This window comes from Fukomys damarensis, unplaced genomic scaffold (genome assembly GCF_012274545.1).
Source record: "Fukomys damarensis isolate Sample0158 unplaced genomic scaffold, DMR_v1.0_HiC HiC_scaffold_23, whole genome shotgun sequence".
NCBI lineage: Eukaryota > Metazoa > Chordata > Mammalia > Rodentia > Bathyergidae > Fukomys > Fukomys damarensis.
The window spans coordinates 1,804,993-1,820,239 of NW_022900935.1; the positions used below are offsets into that span (position 1 = coordinate 1,804,993).

The window sequence follows — 15,247 nt, forward strand, 5'->3', positions numbered from 1 at the left end:
ACCCTGTTTTATGTGCAGGGCAGGGCTCCTCGCCCTTGCCTGGCCTGATACTTGGAGGTGAAGATCTGTGTGGATTCCTTCCCACATGGAGACCCTTTGAAGAAACACTCAAAGCAAATGATATCTTTTCTCAAGATGGCAGTTCAATTTCTGGGGCCTCCTGGGATGTATTGCTGGATCTGGTTTCTGCTGAAGAACTACAAATAATAAAAGGTCTGGACTGTGGAAGTCAGTGCTGCTATTGTAGTCCTTCTTTCGGAAACCTGGACTTGGCATGGACCTGGCCTAGGTGTGGAGGCGGGTGGTGCTACTGTCAGCCGTTATCCAGTCGTATTAGTGTCTGCTGCCACCCTTCCGCCACTCTCTGAACCTTTGTGCACTCTCCTCTCGAGGGTACGGGACCGAATGCGGAGCGTGCAGCGGGGGTGACATAGCCCAAGGGTTGTGTCTCGGATTAGAGGTGGTGCTGGGAGGGCACTGAGCCTTACACATATTGGTAGCAGGTGCTTGGAGAAGGCAGTCTTGGTTTGCCTTTTAGGAGACTAAGGAACCTAACCCATACCAAGGCTGTGCTCTACCATTGAGCTACACCCCCAGCCCAGTCTTAAATATGAATCCGATCTCTTCCTTGGACCCAGACAGACCCACTTCAAATTTTTACTTCACTGCATACTAGCCTGGAACTCTGAATTGATTGATTTTCAGTGTAGAATTGGGCTATATGATTTGTAAAACTCTGTTTCATTAGGATTGTTCATTAATTCTTGTGTTGTGTGCTATTTTAGGCACTCCAGACGAATACAGTATGTGCAGTTCACTTTTTCTTTGGAGACAGGATCTCGCTATACAGGTCAGCCTGGCTTTGAACTCACTAAGTAGTCTAGGCTGGCCCCAAATTCATGACTACCCTCTTGCCTCAATGTGTTCCAGTTGCTGGGTTATAGGTACGTGCCCAGCTAACTTTATGAAGTCCAAGTGTGAATGTTGAGTCAGCAGTTATAGATTGGGTTTTATAAACTGTGGACCTAGATGAGGTCACTTAAGCCAGGGTATACCAGATCTGGTGGGGCACACCTGTGATCCCATTACTCTAGGAGGCTGAGGCAGGAGGATTGCAAGTTTGAGCCCAGCCTTGGTGGTTTAGTAACTTAGTGGACCTTGTCTCAAAAAAGTGGGGCAGGGTGCCTAGGGACATAGCAGCGGCAGGCCCTGGATCCAATACCCAGTACAACAAAACGTGCCAGTGTGGCTGAGTGTGATGGTGTCCAACGGTAATCCAAGACCAGGGAAAGAGGATTTTAAGTTGGAGGCTAACATGCACAACATAGAAAGACCCTATCTCAGAAAACCAACAAATAAGCCTAAGATCTGAACTCCTAGTCCTCCAACCTCAGAGGGCCAGGAAAGGAAGAGGAGTCTCTTGTGCTAGAAAGGATCGACCACATTGTATGGCGTGGTGCTCCGGGCAGTAGACAGGACCTGGGCCGGGGGAATGGTGTCTTGGAGCCTGAGTAAAGGAAATGCTTACGGGAAGAAGCCTTGAGTCTTGTCAGGTGTGCTTGAGAGGTCTAGGGTTTGGAAATTACCATGGAATTTGGCAGCGGTTGAGGTCCTTGGTGACCAACATGGATCAGGTGAGTCAGGACTTAGAGAGCTGGCTTGCAGTGAGGTGCTGAATGGTATTCAGAGCAGGGCCTGAGTCAACATTGGGCACTAAAAATTTTTAATTTTTTAATACAACCCATTGTATAAAAAATGGTACCATTTGAGCATGTGATCAATATTAAAAACATGTGAATGAGATATTTTACACTCATACCAAGTCTGGGAAATGTACTGTACATTTAGTTCTTGATGATGCCTCTCTGTTCATACTGGCCTGTGAGAGGTGCTCAGTGGCCATGTGTACTTGGTGGCACAGCTAGAGCTAATTCCTGAAGGACTCCCTGTCACTGGGGTAAGAGATCTTAAAAGTTGAAGGAGCCGGGCGTGGTGGTGCACGCCTGTAATCCCATCACTCAGGAGGCTGAGGCAGGAGGATCGCTGTGAGTTCGAGACCAGCCTAGGCTACATAGTGAGTTTCCAGGTCAGTCTCAACTACGTAGTGAGACCCTGTCTTACCCCCCCCCAAAAAAAAGAAAGAAAGAAAAAAGAAAAAAAGTTGCAGGAGCTTGGGAAAGAAAGTGGGGGTGGCTTTCCCTTACAGGCTTGGAAGAGTTCCTTGTTCTGTGTAACACACCACTCCCAGGGCCCTTCATGGTTTCTGCAGCCCTGGTTACACTCTTATCTTGCTGATCGTAATAATTATAATTAATGTTCTGTAGATTAAGTAATTGGATGGACTAGGTTAAAAGAAGATTCAATGTAAGATAACTTTCTTGATTTTAATCTCCTGGTCTAGGAGATATCTTGTTTTTCTCCTTTTCTCCCCCCACACCCACCCCAATACTAGGGATTGAACTCAGAACCATTACACTGAACTAGCTACATCCCTATCCCTTTTTTAATTTTGGGGATAGAATCTCAATAAGGAATTGAAACTCCTCCTGCCTCAGCCTCCCTGAGTGTTGGGTTATAGGCCCATGCTAACACACCCAGCTTTAGAGTAGGTCTCTTTTCCTTTTCTTCTATTTATATTATCATTCTCTGTCTCCAACTTTTTCTTATGCCTTCTTTTCCCTGAAACCAGTGTCATGTAAGCCCTGGTCACTTTTTCTCACTTTTGTGGCGGCATTACACTCCTCCATCTCTTTCTAAAACACTGTCCACCTGGCTTTTGCTTTTCTGTCTCCCTCTACTGCAGAGCTCTCCTCACCAGCAGAAATCGTTTTGCTCACCTCCTGTTCCCCAGGGTCTGGTGCGTGTGCTGTATAATAGGTTTTCTGTAAACATTTGTCTCCAACGTTTTTGGGTTTTAGGTTTTTTTAGTTATAGTAGAGCAAGAGGAAAATGAATTTGGAGACATGCTAACAAAGCCTAGACTTCCTCTGAGGGAGAGTTGTAGAACCATATCCTGTGCCCCACGGTGACCCATTTAATTAAAAATAAATGTTTTTTCTTGTGTGGCAGTAACAAAGGAAGGATGTTTTTGTGGGAAATGGAACCCCAAAACAGACTGAGTGTACATTGAAAAGGCAAATTGATAAATTCATGGCCTAGCTATGTCCTTTAGTTCTTATCTCTCAACTTCTGAATTTTGCTTTTTGCTCTTTTTTATTATTTCTTTTTATTAATGAAGTTTGTGTTTACCCGGAGTTGGGTTAATTTTTTATTTGAACCTGACAGTGACTCTGAAGAAATACTGTAGAATCAAACTGGGGTGATGGGACAGTGGGTGCTTCCCCCTCTGGCTGTGGGGGGTGGAATACACAGAGGTGTTTGAGAAGGTCGACCCCACCAGGGCAGACACCGTCACCACAGCGCTGCTGACACAGAGAAACAGCAGAGGTGGAGCAGAGCTAGACAGATTGACTTGACCTCTCTCAAGTCTCTGGATTGATCATCTGGACTGGAGATAGCTAGTAATATATTTTAAGGTACAAAGACCTTTTATTTGATTGTTTTAGACCAGGTTTGCTGTTATGGATTGGCCCTACTTATGAATTAATTTACTTTATGTATTCCTAAGTGAACTTGGGTTCCTCACAGGAGGAGCCAGAAACCAATCCAGATTTGTGGTGTGGGGCTGGGGATTTAGTGCAGTGGCACACCAACACCTACCTTGCAAGGACAAGGTTCTGAATTCAATCCCCGGTACCAAACAGACAAAGAAAAAACAACAGATTTGTGCTGTGGGAAGCCATAAGCGCCTTGCCAGGGGCGCTGCTCTGCTGAAGACTCTGACACTGGCCATCCAGAGGGGACCTGGGTGCTGACGTCCCTGCCTAGGACTGGGGAGATTAGCATCAGAATGTGTTAGACAGTAGTCCCTCTGCTGCTCAATGTCTGTCTTCCCTTTGTCTGGTATTGGGGGTTGAACCCAGAAGTGCTCTACCACTGAGCTACATCCCCACCCATTTTTATTTTTATTTTTTGCTATGGGGGATCGGGACCTTATCCTTGCAAGGCAGGGGGCAGAACCATTGAGCTAAATCCCCGGCCCCCATTTATTTTTATTTTTAAAAATTTGTTTGTTTGTTTGTTTTGTTACGGTGGGAGGGCAGACTGGGGTCTTTGTGCTTGTAAGGCAGGCAGTGGACCACTGAGCTAAATCCCTGACCCCCATTTTTGTTTTTTATTTGCAACAGAGGCTCCCTTGGGATCCTCCTGCCTCAGCCTACCAACTAGCTGGGATTATAGGTGTGTACCACCATGCCCAACAATTCTTTACTTTTTTTTTTCTTTCCTAGAATAGTATCTTTGTGTTAGTCGGGACCTGCTAGGTTCTGGTTTGGAGAGAAATCCTGTTGTACTATGTTTTCTTCCGATCCTCTGAGTCCACTTGGAAACTTGGCCCTTCTCAGTCAAGGACAGCTAGGCAAGAGCCAGTATATTCTGTGGGACGTGCTGATTAATAGGGTCCTCAAGAATAAGATAAGACTACAAGAGCGAGAGGCAATTTAAATATGTTCAGGGACCATTTTCATCTCCAGAATTAAGGATTATTTTGATGTTACATCATTGCCTTTTCTCTTTTACTTTCCTTTTTAGTTTTATTTTAGGATTCCCTATTTTTAATGTTCATACAGAGATTTCTTTAACTGAAATACTTTGGTATGAAAAGCTATAATAGTACACAGGATCCTAATGAGATAATTAATAATGTGAAATAGGAAGTAAAGGGCTAAAGGTGTAGGGAAAGTGGGAAGGGTAGGGGAAAGGTAATAAGGGAGAGGAAAAAAATATGAGAAACTGAAAAAATGGAAATAAAGTGTTTGTAATGGGGAGGGGAGGAGGGGGTGAAGGGATGGCAGGGACAAGGGGAAAAATGAGAATCAAGACCTATTATGTAAAGGTACAGAATCCCAATGATGAATGTAATTGTATTGTATACCTAGATTGTACCAATAACCTCAATAAAAAGAAAAAAAAAACAAAAACAGGGTCCTTGAGACCAGTTGTCATTCCTTGACCGTGAGAGGAAAAACCTAACAAAGAGGAAACTGCTTTTTTTGCCAGTAAAAAGAGGATATTTCCTAATCCAGAGCTAAGAACCAAGAATGATGCCTTTAGGCCTTCATTTAAATATTTTGTTTTTTGGTTTGTTTGTTTTTGGTACTCGGGTTCAAACTTGGGTACTTGTGCTTGCGAGGCAAGCAGCAGAACCACTGAGCTAAATCCCCAGCCCTCATTTTAATTTTTTTTTTTATTTTTTAATTTTTTGGGGGGGGAGGTTGGCCACTGTACTTGGCTGGCCTCAAATTCTTGATTCTCCTGCCTCAGCCTCCTGAGTAGCTGAAACTATCATGTACAGTCAGCTAGACCTCCATCCATCCATTCATTCATTCATTCATTAGTTTTTTGAGACAGAGTCTCACTGTGTAGTTGAGACTGACCTGGAACTCACTATGTTGCTCAGGCTGGTCTCGAACTCACAGCGATCCTCCTGCCTCAGTCTCCCGAGTGCTGGAAATACAGGTGTGCACCACCATGCCCGGCATAGACCCCCATTTAGTGCACGGTCACTTAACCTTTTTTTTTTATCTTGGCTCTTATTTTTTATTTTATTTTATCTTTTTTGGTGCTGAGGATCAAACTCGGGACCTTGTTCTTGCGAGGCAGGCACAGTGCCACTGAGCTAAATCCTCACTTGACTTCTCAGGAATTGTGTTGGTCGCACTGGTGAAAGAAGAGGTTCCCAATGGAGCAAGGTGTCCTGCTGCACTTGGTGATGGGGGTCAGGGAGCAGCTCTGGGGGAGTAGGCACCAGGGAGGCCGAGACACTCCCGGGCTCACAGCCATAGGTGCAGGCCCAAGCTTGTCCGTGTGTCGGGCCCAGGGCTTCATCACTTCCGTGAACAGGGTCTGTTTGCTAAGGCCCGACTTGAGCAACAGTGCTACAGTGCACCTTACACCGAGGGCCAGAATGGCCTACTTATTTCTGCCTCTGCCCTTCTCCTCTTTCTTTTTTTCCCCCTTTCTCATCCATCTCTTGGTATTGCAGGAGCGAATCCGCTCTTATAATCTGCCTCACCTTGCAGATGCATCTCCTCTGTCTCCTCTGTTCTATATAAAGACTATGACAGGAACGTTGTTGGCTTTTTGAGGCACCTCCATTTGGTTTTGCTTGTTCTTGTGGACAAAGAAACTGTGCTGTGTGTTCATAGTCCTACAGCCCCACAGGGCAAGTGACACCTGGGTTTGGGAATTCCCTCTGCTTAGAACAGAACCCGGAGAAACAAAGCTGCCTCACTTACCAGAGTACAGAGCCTCATCTGGGGTATGCTCCTTGCTACTCGGCAAAAACCAGAGCCTGACCCAGGAGGAGAAGCCATGGCACATCAAGTTTTTCTCCTGCCTCTTGCATGTACGTAGGTCCTTCCACTGCTTTGTGCTCTGGTGCCAACTCCACAGAGTCGCAGAGCTCATGTGTTTCTAGCATTAGCCATGGAGGCCAGGCCTGTGACACAGGAGCCTCGGTCTTCATGCATTCGTATAGAAATAAGTAAGTGGGTTCTTCGTTTCAGGTCCGCGTCTCCACACGTCCTCACACAGCACTGTGAGCCTTTTGGGTTCTGTGGGCCATTTCATCTCTAGAGATGCCTGTTCTTGTAGGGTACCCTAAAGGAAAGTTTTGATTTGGTCTGCTTTTTCAGAACATAAGGCTGAGAGCACATTGATTGCAAGGCCTTTTTTGAGCAGAAAACGGACTGACTCATGATACCTGGACAGACTCCAGGGAGACGCAGTGTCCTCCAGCTACTGGTGGAGCACTGCCCCTCCTAATGTCCCTCTCCAGACATCTGGCATCCACTTTCTTCCGAAGCTGTCCAGGTTTATTTCCTGTTCTGTAATGGGATGGAAGACTCTCTTTGAAACTCTGATAAACCAATGCCTGACGCAGTGGGTTTGGGTGGGAGTTTTAGTATTGGGGTGCGGGAGAGGGTGTGGAATGGGGGATGGGCAGAGGGGGTGGATGCCTGATGGCTCTTACCAGTGGCTTCCTTAATGTGGGGTATTATTTTTAAAACCAGTAAACCAGTATTACTGTAAGCCAAGTATGCCGGTCAGGTTTGGAGACAGAGGCACAGTTACTCAGGCATGAGCCTTATCTTCTGGAAGGGCTTTTTCTCGTCTAGACCCACGTGGTGGGACTGGATAAAGTCTCCAGCTTTCCTGCAGCCATGGGAAACAAAGGAACACTCAGATCTAGCTAATGTATTAAATGCATTTGCTTCTGTGGGGTTTTTTTTTTTTGGCCTTTACAGTGATGTGAAAATGAGAATTTCCACAATTAAGTTTAAAAATTCAGAGCTTTTCCATACAGATCTTGAATTCAGAGACTTGAAATAGTAGATCTGGCTCTATCAACCAAGACTCAGCTGCACCTGTCCTGCGTTTCAAGCAGGGCAAGTGGTGTAAGGTTGTGTCAGGCTGTGCCCCCTCACTACCCTGATGGGTCCCCATGTGTGTCCCAAGTGTAGAGTTTGGCACTTGGTTTCAACTGTGTTTGAAGTCATCTAAGTCCCACAGGTGCTGAATCTTGTGTTTATGGTGGAGAAACTTGATGTAGAGGGTCTCATTTTCAGAGCAGAGCAAATGGTGCGGTATAGAACTTTAATAAAATAAGGCGTCCATTAAAAGGCTCTAGCCTAATGGAAGACATAGTGTTTACTCAAGAAATAACACGATATTAATAGAATGAATACAGTTCTAACACAAGCCATGCAGTGGGCACAGATTGCGTGTTTGTCAGTTCACAGACATCCAGGTCATCATAGCTCTGGGTGTACTTTTTCCATTCAGTCACTGGGCATTCACTGGACACCGGCTGTGTTCCAAGCTGGAGCAAGAGGTTTTTGTTTTAGTGTTTTCTCAGCCCCACCAGAGACTTGGTAGGTTAGTGCCCTCACAATACAATTTGCTGTTACTTGCCTGAATATATTTTAAACATAACTCAGCACCGGTCAGAATGGGTATCACTGTTGGACTGGATTTAAATTTAGCTTCATAGGAATAGTCTAATTTCATATTGTTTATAAAAGGACACGGGAGGCTGAGAATAAACATTCCAGGAAATAGCACCAAAGAAAACTGGCCTGCTTTTTTTTTTTTTTTAGTAGAAGAAAACTGGCCTGCTTTTTTTTTTTTTTGAGTAGTGGGGATTGAACTCAGGACTTTGTACTCGCAAGGCAGATGCAGTGCCACTGAGCTACATACCCGGCCCTGGCCTACTTTTACTAACATTAAACGATAATGAGGTCCTAGGTTGAATTCCCCAGCATTCCCAAAAAGGGAAAAGAAGATTCTAACATAATTTCATAATAATAAACTGTTAGATTTACTAGAAAAAAGTAATTCTTTCCACAGTTAATAGTTCAAGTGAGTAAAAATTTAGAAGATTTGAATAGAGCTAGGTAGTTTGAACTGTACCCTGTCAACGCATTTCCCGGACTTCACAGCACTAAGAAAGGCCACACACTGGGCCATGAGGCTGTTCCCAGCACATCCCAGGGTCTTCTTACCACAGCTCTGCTCATTCAGTGATGGACTCCTTGGAAAATCCTTGTTCTATAAAGCAGGGGTTCCAGCCATGGCACTTGTTGACTTCCGGTACAGTTAATTCTTTGTTGTGGGTATGGTGCTGTGTGTTATAGGATGTTTAGCAGTTTCCCTGGCCTCTACCCCATAGCATCTTCCCCTGGTTATAACAACCCCCCAAAAAAGTGTAGACTTTGCCGAATGTCCCTAGGGGAGCAAAAATCACTTCTGGCTGAGAACTCTTGTCACAAGCAGCGTGACAGTCGTGGGGCCTGAAGGTTTGGCCTTTGCTCTGTGCATAGGTGTCATGTGTCATTCTGTCCTCACCCCCTCCTGCTGAGTTCCTGGTGCTGGGGGCTGTGGGCTCAGATGGCCGTGGGTGCCAGTGTCTTGCCCAGGACTGAGGAGATTAGGCCCTGTGTGGGCTCTGCACTGCCATGTTATTGGGCAGAATGTATTGGACAATAATCTACCTTCTGTACTTTCTCAGCATCTGTCTTGTCTTTTGCTTTTTTTTTTTTTTTTTAAACAGACCAGCTCTGGTTCCAAGAGAAATTCCATTGTACTTTCTGTTCTTCAGATCTCAAGTCTACTAGGAGTCTTAGGAACTTCAGTTCCACAGGCCTGATTTTCTCTAGGCCTTTAGCCAGATGCTAGTCACAGTGTTCAAGTCTGTGCCAGTAAAAAACAGATTATAAAATAGCTGATATGTGTGACCATGAAGGGAGGAAAAAAGTTTAACCCTGGGGAGCAGTTGATAAACTGAGCTGGTGGAGTTGGAGAAGATTCAAAGGAAAGGAGACATCTGGGTTTTGCAAATAAGAGGGAGTTTGCAGTGGGAGCTGACTTGCAGGCAGGTAGAGCAGCACTCAGGGTTCTGGGGTTCATAATGCCTCAGTGTTGCTGTAGTACAAAAGTGGGAACAGCGGGTAGAAGGAACAGATGAGAATGCTTTGGAGTTCAAGCCAGGAATAACGATCACAGTTAATGTCCGAAAGTTAATTTGTGTGGCTCTGTGAAGGACAGGCGGAAGACTGGTTGGAGGCTGTGCAAAGAACCCAACTGAACAAGGTCCAGAACTGTTGCTGTGGCCATGGGGCTAAAAGGAGAGCATCTGCAGAGGGAGTGAAGTCCTCAAACTCCAGAGTCTAGTCCATGTCCAGCACCTCAGAGGACATAGTCGTGTCCTTTGGCTAGAGAGGATATTGCCCTTAGCTCTGAGAATAAAGACCTAAGTTTTTATTTGAGAGAGATCTTCTTCCACTTTTTATATACATTTTTTTCCTCTAGGAAATAGACAGACGGTTGGAAAAAAAACTGAAGATCACACAAAAAGAGAGGTAAGGCTGCTGTCTGGTCTGATGGACTCGTGCTCTCTGCTGTGGAGAGCTGGGCAGTCAGCGGTGTTTCCAGCTGGCCTTAGGTTTAGCAGTCAGGCTCCTGGGCAGTGAACCCTCCCTCTGAGTTGGAGACCAGGATGTGGTGGCCTGAGGCCTTGGGTGTGAGGCTGAGGTGGTACACCTGCCTCACCCTCAGCCCCCTCCCCTGCCATGGTCATCTGATGAAAAGTGGGAGGTGACCAATTGTGAGGTTTGGGTTTTAGGGCTGGCTGTGCCCCAGTTGCTTAAAGTTCAGGGCATGTTGTTTCCCTCTTTGGATGTCAGTGTCTTCCTCTGAGACCTTCTAAGGAGTTTGGATGGATGATTTCTCTGGGGCCTGAGTAACTTGGCAGTTGAGGATACCCTGGAAGAAAAGATTGTGGGAAATTTTTAAAAGACCTTTTAATGATTGCTGTTTTCCCCAGACAGTAGGGGAAGTGGGTTTCCAGAGCAGGTGAATGTTGACTTTGGGCTTAGGTAAACTGCCAGTTTTCCCTGAGACAAGTGGCAGGAAGGAAGGTGGGACTTTGGGTTTGCTTAACAGGCTGCACAATCATTCCCCCAGAGGACTTTGGGGTGCTACCTGCCTGCCTGCTGGCTTTCCTGGCTCCCTGCCACTGTGATCAGATTGCTGTCTTCCTGTTTGTCTGCTCACCTCAACAGCTACACGCCCTGCGGCCTGCAGGGCCTTTTCACGTTCCTGCCCTGCCCAGGACTCCTCCCAGTTCACCCTGGAGCAGCAGGATTCCTCAGGACCCGACCCCACCGGACAACCCAGGAACTTGAAAAGACCCCTGTGGACCCCTGTGGCTCCGGAGCGAGGGCTGCTCTGGGAGGGTCCTGGTGGCTGGTGGGGGTGGTCCTTCCTGCTTTCGTCCCTTTCTCCTCCCGTGGCTTTCGTTTTTCACCCTGTGTTGTTTTCCCTTTGGTTTTGTCGGTTCCTCCTCTCCTTGTGGACACATTGCCTTGATGTGCACATCCTGGGACAGTGCTTCTCTTGAGCATTGCCATGTGCTGTTTCTAGGATTGTCTTTCACTTCAGCCCCGCCGCTGTCTAACAGACCAGAGAGTCCTGGTGAGGGAAATTTCTCTGCCCAGTTCTTTGGAAGAGGCGACTCGTTTTCTGATGCATCTTGTTTGAGAGGCACAGGTCACCCTCATGGGAAGGCTGGGACTGTTTGAGGAATCCTGTCTTGCTGCCTGGCAGGGCTGCTGTAGCAGGTCCTGTGTGGTGTTTGAGTTGGACCCATGTGGTGGAAGACCTGGCTGGAGGGCTCCCGGTTCCAGCCTCTCAGCATTCTGGTCTGTGTAGGGAAGTGGGGATTTTAAGTGAAGTCATTGAATTCTGGACATGAAATGTTTTGCTTCGGGGGCCAAACAGTGTTTGCCCTGCCTGTGATGACCATGGGTAGAAGTCCTAGGATGGGGTGGTGCTCTGTCCTCAGTCAGGCGTGAGGTCTGAGGAGCAGGTCCTGTGCACTGCCAGAGCTGATGGTGAAGTTGGTTTCTTGAGAGACCCTTGCTGAGGAGTGGGAGTTTGAGTGTCTGGCCAGAGGCCAGAGACTTCTGGGAGTTAGTGGGGAGGGGAGGGCAGTGATGAGGCAAGGCGTGGGGCGTGGACGGGCCTCCTAGGCAAGGTGTGACTTGTGAAGCTGTGTTTGCTCTTTGTCAGCAGGAAACCCAAATCTCCTCCCAAAGTGCCCATTGTGATTCAAGACGATAGCCTTCCCACGGGGCCCCCTCCACAGATCCGCATCCTCAAGAGGCCCACCAGCAACGGTGTGGTCAGCAGCCCGAACTCCACCAGCAGGCCAGCCCTTCCAGTCAAGTCCCTAGCACAGCGGGAGGCCGAGTACGCCGAGGCCCGGAAACGGATCCTGGGCAGCGCCAGCCCCGAGGAGGAGCAGGAGAAGCCTATCCTCGACAGGTGAGTGTATCTGGCAGGGCTGACCATCCGCCACTCTTGCGGTCCACCCAGAGTGAATTGAAGTAGGGCCTGGCTCACCGTAGACCCGTGAGACTCTGCTGCTGCACTGCCGGCACCAGCCTGCAGGCCAGGCTCATGCGGTCGTCCCTGAGGTGGTGGTGTGTACAGTGGGCTGTGTCTGCAGTCTGCAGGCACCGGGGGCATGAAAAGGCATGGACTTGGAATTAAAATCTCCCACTTGCCTCTCAACTCATAGTACTGAACCTCTTGCCTAATCTGAGAAATGGGATAATGGTAGTGCCTGCCTCACGAGTTAGGCAGTTGAGTCCCTGAGCAAGTGGCCCTAAGTGCTGTTAGTGCTTTGGTGTTACCTTCTAGGTCTCCAGTAACTCATCGTGATATTTTGGTATATTTCTAAACTCGTATGTTTAAGGTTTTTTCCTGCAGTACTAGAAGGTTACATTATGTAAGTTTGTCACTTCCTGGGGAAGCAGTATTTGTTTCCATGGTCTCTTGCTAACTTGGAGGGGCTTCTTTGGTCTGATATTCTGGGGCTGGAACTAATCACTAACTAAGGATGTAGTTCATTAGTAGAATTGATACCCAGTGTGGGGGTTTAAATAAAACCTAAACTTTCTTTCTGTATTCTTTTTTTGCCCCCCTCTCTCCCCTGGGTATTGGGAATTGAACCCAGGGTTCAACACTGAGCAACATCCTCAGCCCCTTTGGGGTGAGGGAGAGGGGATGTCTCATGAGGTCACTAAATTGCCCATGGTGGGCTCTGAACCTGCCACCCTCCTGCCTCAGCCTCCCAGTGCTGGGATTACAGGTGAGCTCCACCACACTCAGGTTTTCCTTGTTTTGAAGGGCTGTCCATCATTTGTTTTCTCTGCTGTCTGCATCTTTCCTAGTGGAAAAAGTTCATTTTCATCAGTCTTCTCTAATAATATGAAGCAGCCACTAACTGGACAGTTTGAAGATAAGCAGGAAAACAGAGTTCCAGGGTGCTTGTAGCTAGGCATCTGTACCTTGCCCGACACTGGCTCTGTGGAGGATGTGCCACTCCTGGCTGCTGCTCTGGACAGGCTGGGTTATGCCTGTGAGTGGGTGATGGCGAGCCAGAGAGGGGACAATGCCACGACTGCCCTCCTGCCCACAGGGACTTCCTGACTTCTTGCCAAAGCAGCCGGCTTGTGGAGCCAGAGTTGGGTGGCAGCCACCATGATGTCTGTCTCTGCTGTAAGCACAGTTGATTTTAAGATCTGAGGACATCTTTTGTATCTTGCTTCAGGCCTTCTGATTTTCTTCCTTGCAGGCCAACCAGGATCTCCCAGCCGGAAGATAGCAGGCAGCCCAGTAATGTGGTCAGACAGCCTTTGGGTCCTGATGGGTCACAAGGCTTCAAACAGCGCAGATAAATGGAGGCCAGAAAGGATGCTGCCGCCGCCACCGCCGTCACCACCTCCTGGGTCGTCAGCCACGGGTCGCACTGCCGTGGCAGACAGCTGGACTTGAGCAGAGGGAACGACCTGACTTACTTGCACTGTGATCCCCCTTGCTCCGCCCACTGTGACCTTGAACCCCATGCACTGTGACCTCTCCCCTCCCCCCTTCCCACTGTGATTGGCACGTCGTCGACAAGGGTTGTCCCAAGTCAATGGAAATGGAAAGGGTGGGGGCAAGGGGAGGGCTGGGGGGACCCACCAGGGACTCAGAGTAGAGTCAGACAGTGCCACTTGGCCACTTGGGGTAACGCCAGTGCCAGCAATAAGTTTATCATGCTCATTAATTTGGGATTTCAAAACACAAATGAGAACTTCACCTTCCCACCCCCAAGTGCATGTCTTCATCACTTAAAAAGTAAGTTCCATTTGAAAATATCCTTTCCTTTTTTTCTCCTTCCTATTTTTGTTTGTTTATACAAATATCTGATTTTTTTAAAAACGTGCATGGGAGGGTTTTAGCAGTTTAATGAATTTTTAATTGAAAAAGGGTAGTTTGGTAGTCTACTTAAATAAATGTTTCTGGTTTATTCACTAGAAACATTAACCAATAGGATTTTGGTGAGCTTAGCTTCTATATTCCTACTGCCGCCCAGAAAAGGGGCAGGGCTCTGTGGCCCCAGGACAGGTGAGCACCCCATGCCTATACCTCCCTCCCCAGCTAAGTCCCAGGCATCTTGCCCTGCCTGGAGTCAGGGCTAGTGCTTTAGGCTCAGAGAGCCTGGGGAAGGTGCCGACCCCACCTCTAGTATTTTGGGAGATAGGGAAAGTAACAGGCTTCCCCTTCCCCTACTCCTCAGGGTGGCTTCCTACCAGCCAGGCTTGCTACTTCCAGAAGACAGCAGAGAGCATCAGGGAGGCACACTGCTCTCCTGGGCTTAGAAGCAAGGAGTGCAGGGCTTGGTCAGTATTTGCTGTCAGCACAAGACTGCCAGGAGAGTCTGGCTCCAGGCCTTCGATCCTACAACTGGTGTGGTCGGATGACCTTCCCACTCCAGCAAGGCTGGATCTCCTCCACTGATGGCTGCAGCTCAGTGACTAGACCTGGTACATTTCCTCTGTGAAATCGGTAGCCCAGGAGCAGAGCAGTCTGAATAAGGAGGGGGAAGCAAAGCTTTGCATTGCAAAGATGGATGGCCGACCAGTTCCCCAGAGCAAGGGCCTGGTACGAAGACGTTTTCTCCTCAGGTCCTGGAGCCTAGAGTTTTGCTTTGACTTCTTGAGGAGAAAAGGCTAAGAGGGCAGCTGCCCAGAGCAGCTCTGTATGTGCAGCCTGCCTCTGCCCAACTTGCTTTTCTCTTGCGATGCACCGCGCTTTACCCTCAGCCAGGTGGCCTCCCGACTCCTGACCACTGGGTGGGATTTGGAGTGATTGGTGTGGTTTGGAATAGGGCAGCTTGTGGTGGCCCAGATGGCAAGCTGGATTTTGCAGACTTACTGTGCATTGGGTTCACCCGGCCCGGCTCAGCCGTGCTCCGGGACATCTCCCTGGGAGCCTGCAGCTGGTCCGCAGCCCAGCCTCAGAACCGTGTGAAGTCAGAAATCGTCCGTGAATGGAGCCAGAGTAGCGCTTCAGTCAGTAAGAGGGGCGGTTACTGCAAGGGGTGGGCAGAAAGAAAGTTGGCTGCTGTCTTAGAGTCCGCTGCCCTCACCAAGTATCCATGCACTAAATGTCTCGTGTCCGCCCCTCAAGTCAGTCAGAGTGGCTTCTGGCCGAGGCAAGGCTCCTTTCCGTTGGAGGGGCGCGGCAGAGGCAGTGAAGGTGGGAAGGGTGGGCAGCCTGGTGGGAGCCGGGACAG

At 48.2% G+C, this 15,247-nt stretch overlaps 1 protein-coding gene across 3 annotated transcripts in view; it reads left to right on the top strand.

Annotated features, from left to right (window-relative positions):
- Szrd1 (SUZ RNA binding domain containing 1) overlaps positions 1-14,992 on the top strand; it is a 24,629-nt gene extending 9,637 nt beyond the window's left edge. Inside the window, exons 2-5 of one of the 3 annotated variants that reach the window (XM_033767366.1) lie at positions 786-850; positions 9,931-9,980; positions 11,692-11,946; positions 13,262-14,992. In XM_033767366.1, coding sequence (XP_033623257.1) covers positions 806-850; positions 9,931-9,980; positions 11,692-11,946; positions 13,262-13,364 — 453 coding nt within the window. In that variant the 5' untranslated portion in view covers positions 786-805 and the 3' untranslated portion in view covers positions 13,365-14,992. The remainder of the gene's footprint in view (positions 1-785; positions 851-9,930; positions 9,981-11,691; positions 11,947-13,261) is intronic. The other 2 variants (XM_010614178.3, XM_010614177.3) reach the window with 2 other exon arrangements.
- Positions 14,993-15,247: the final 255 nt, after the last annotated feature.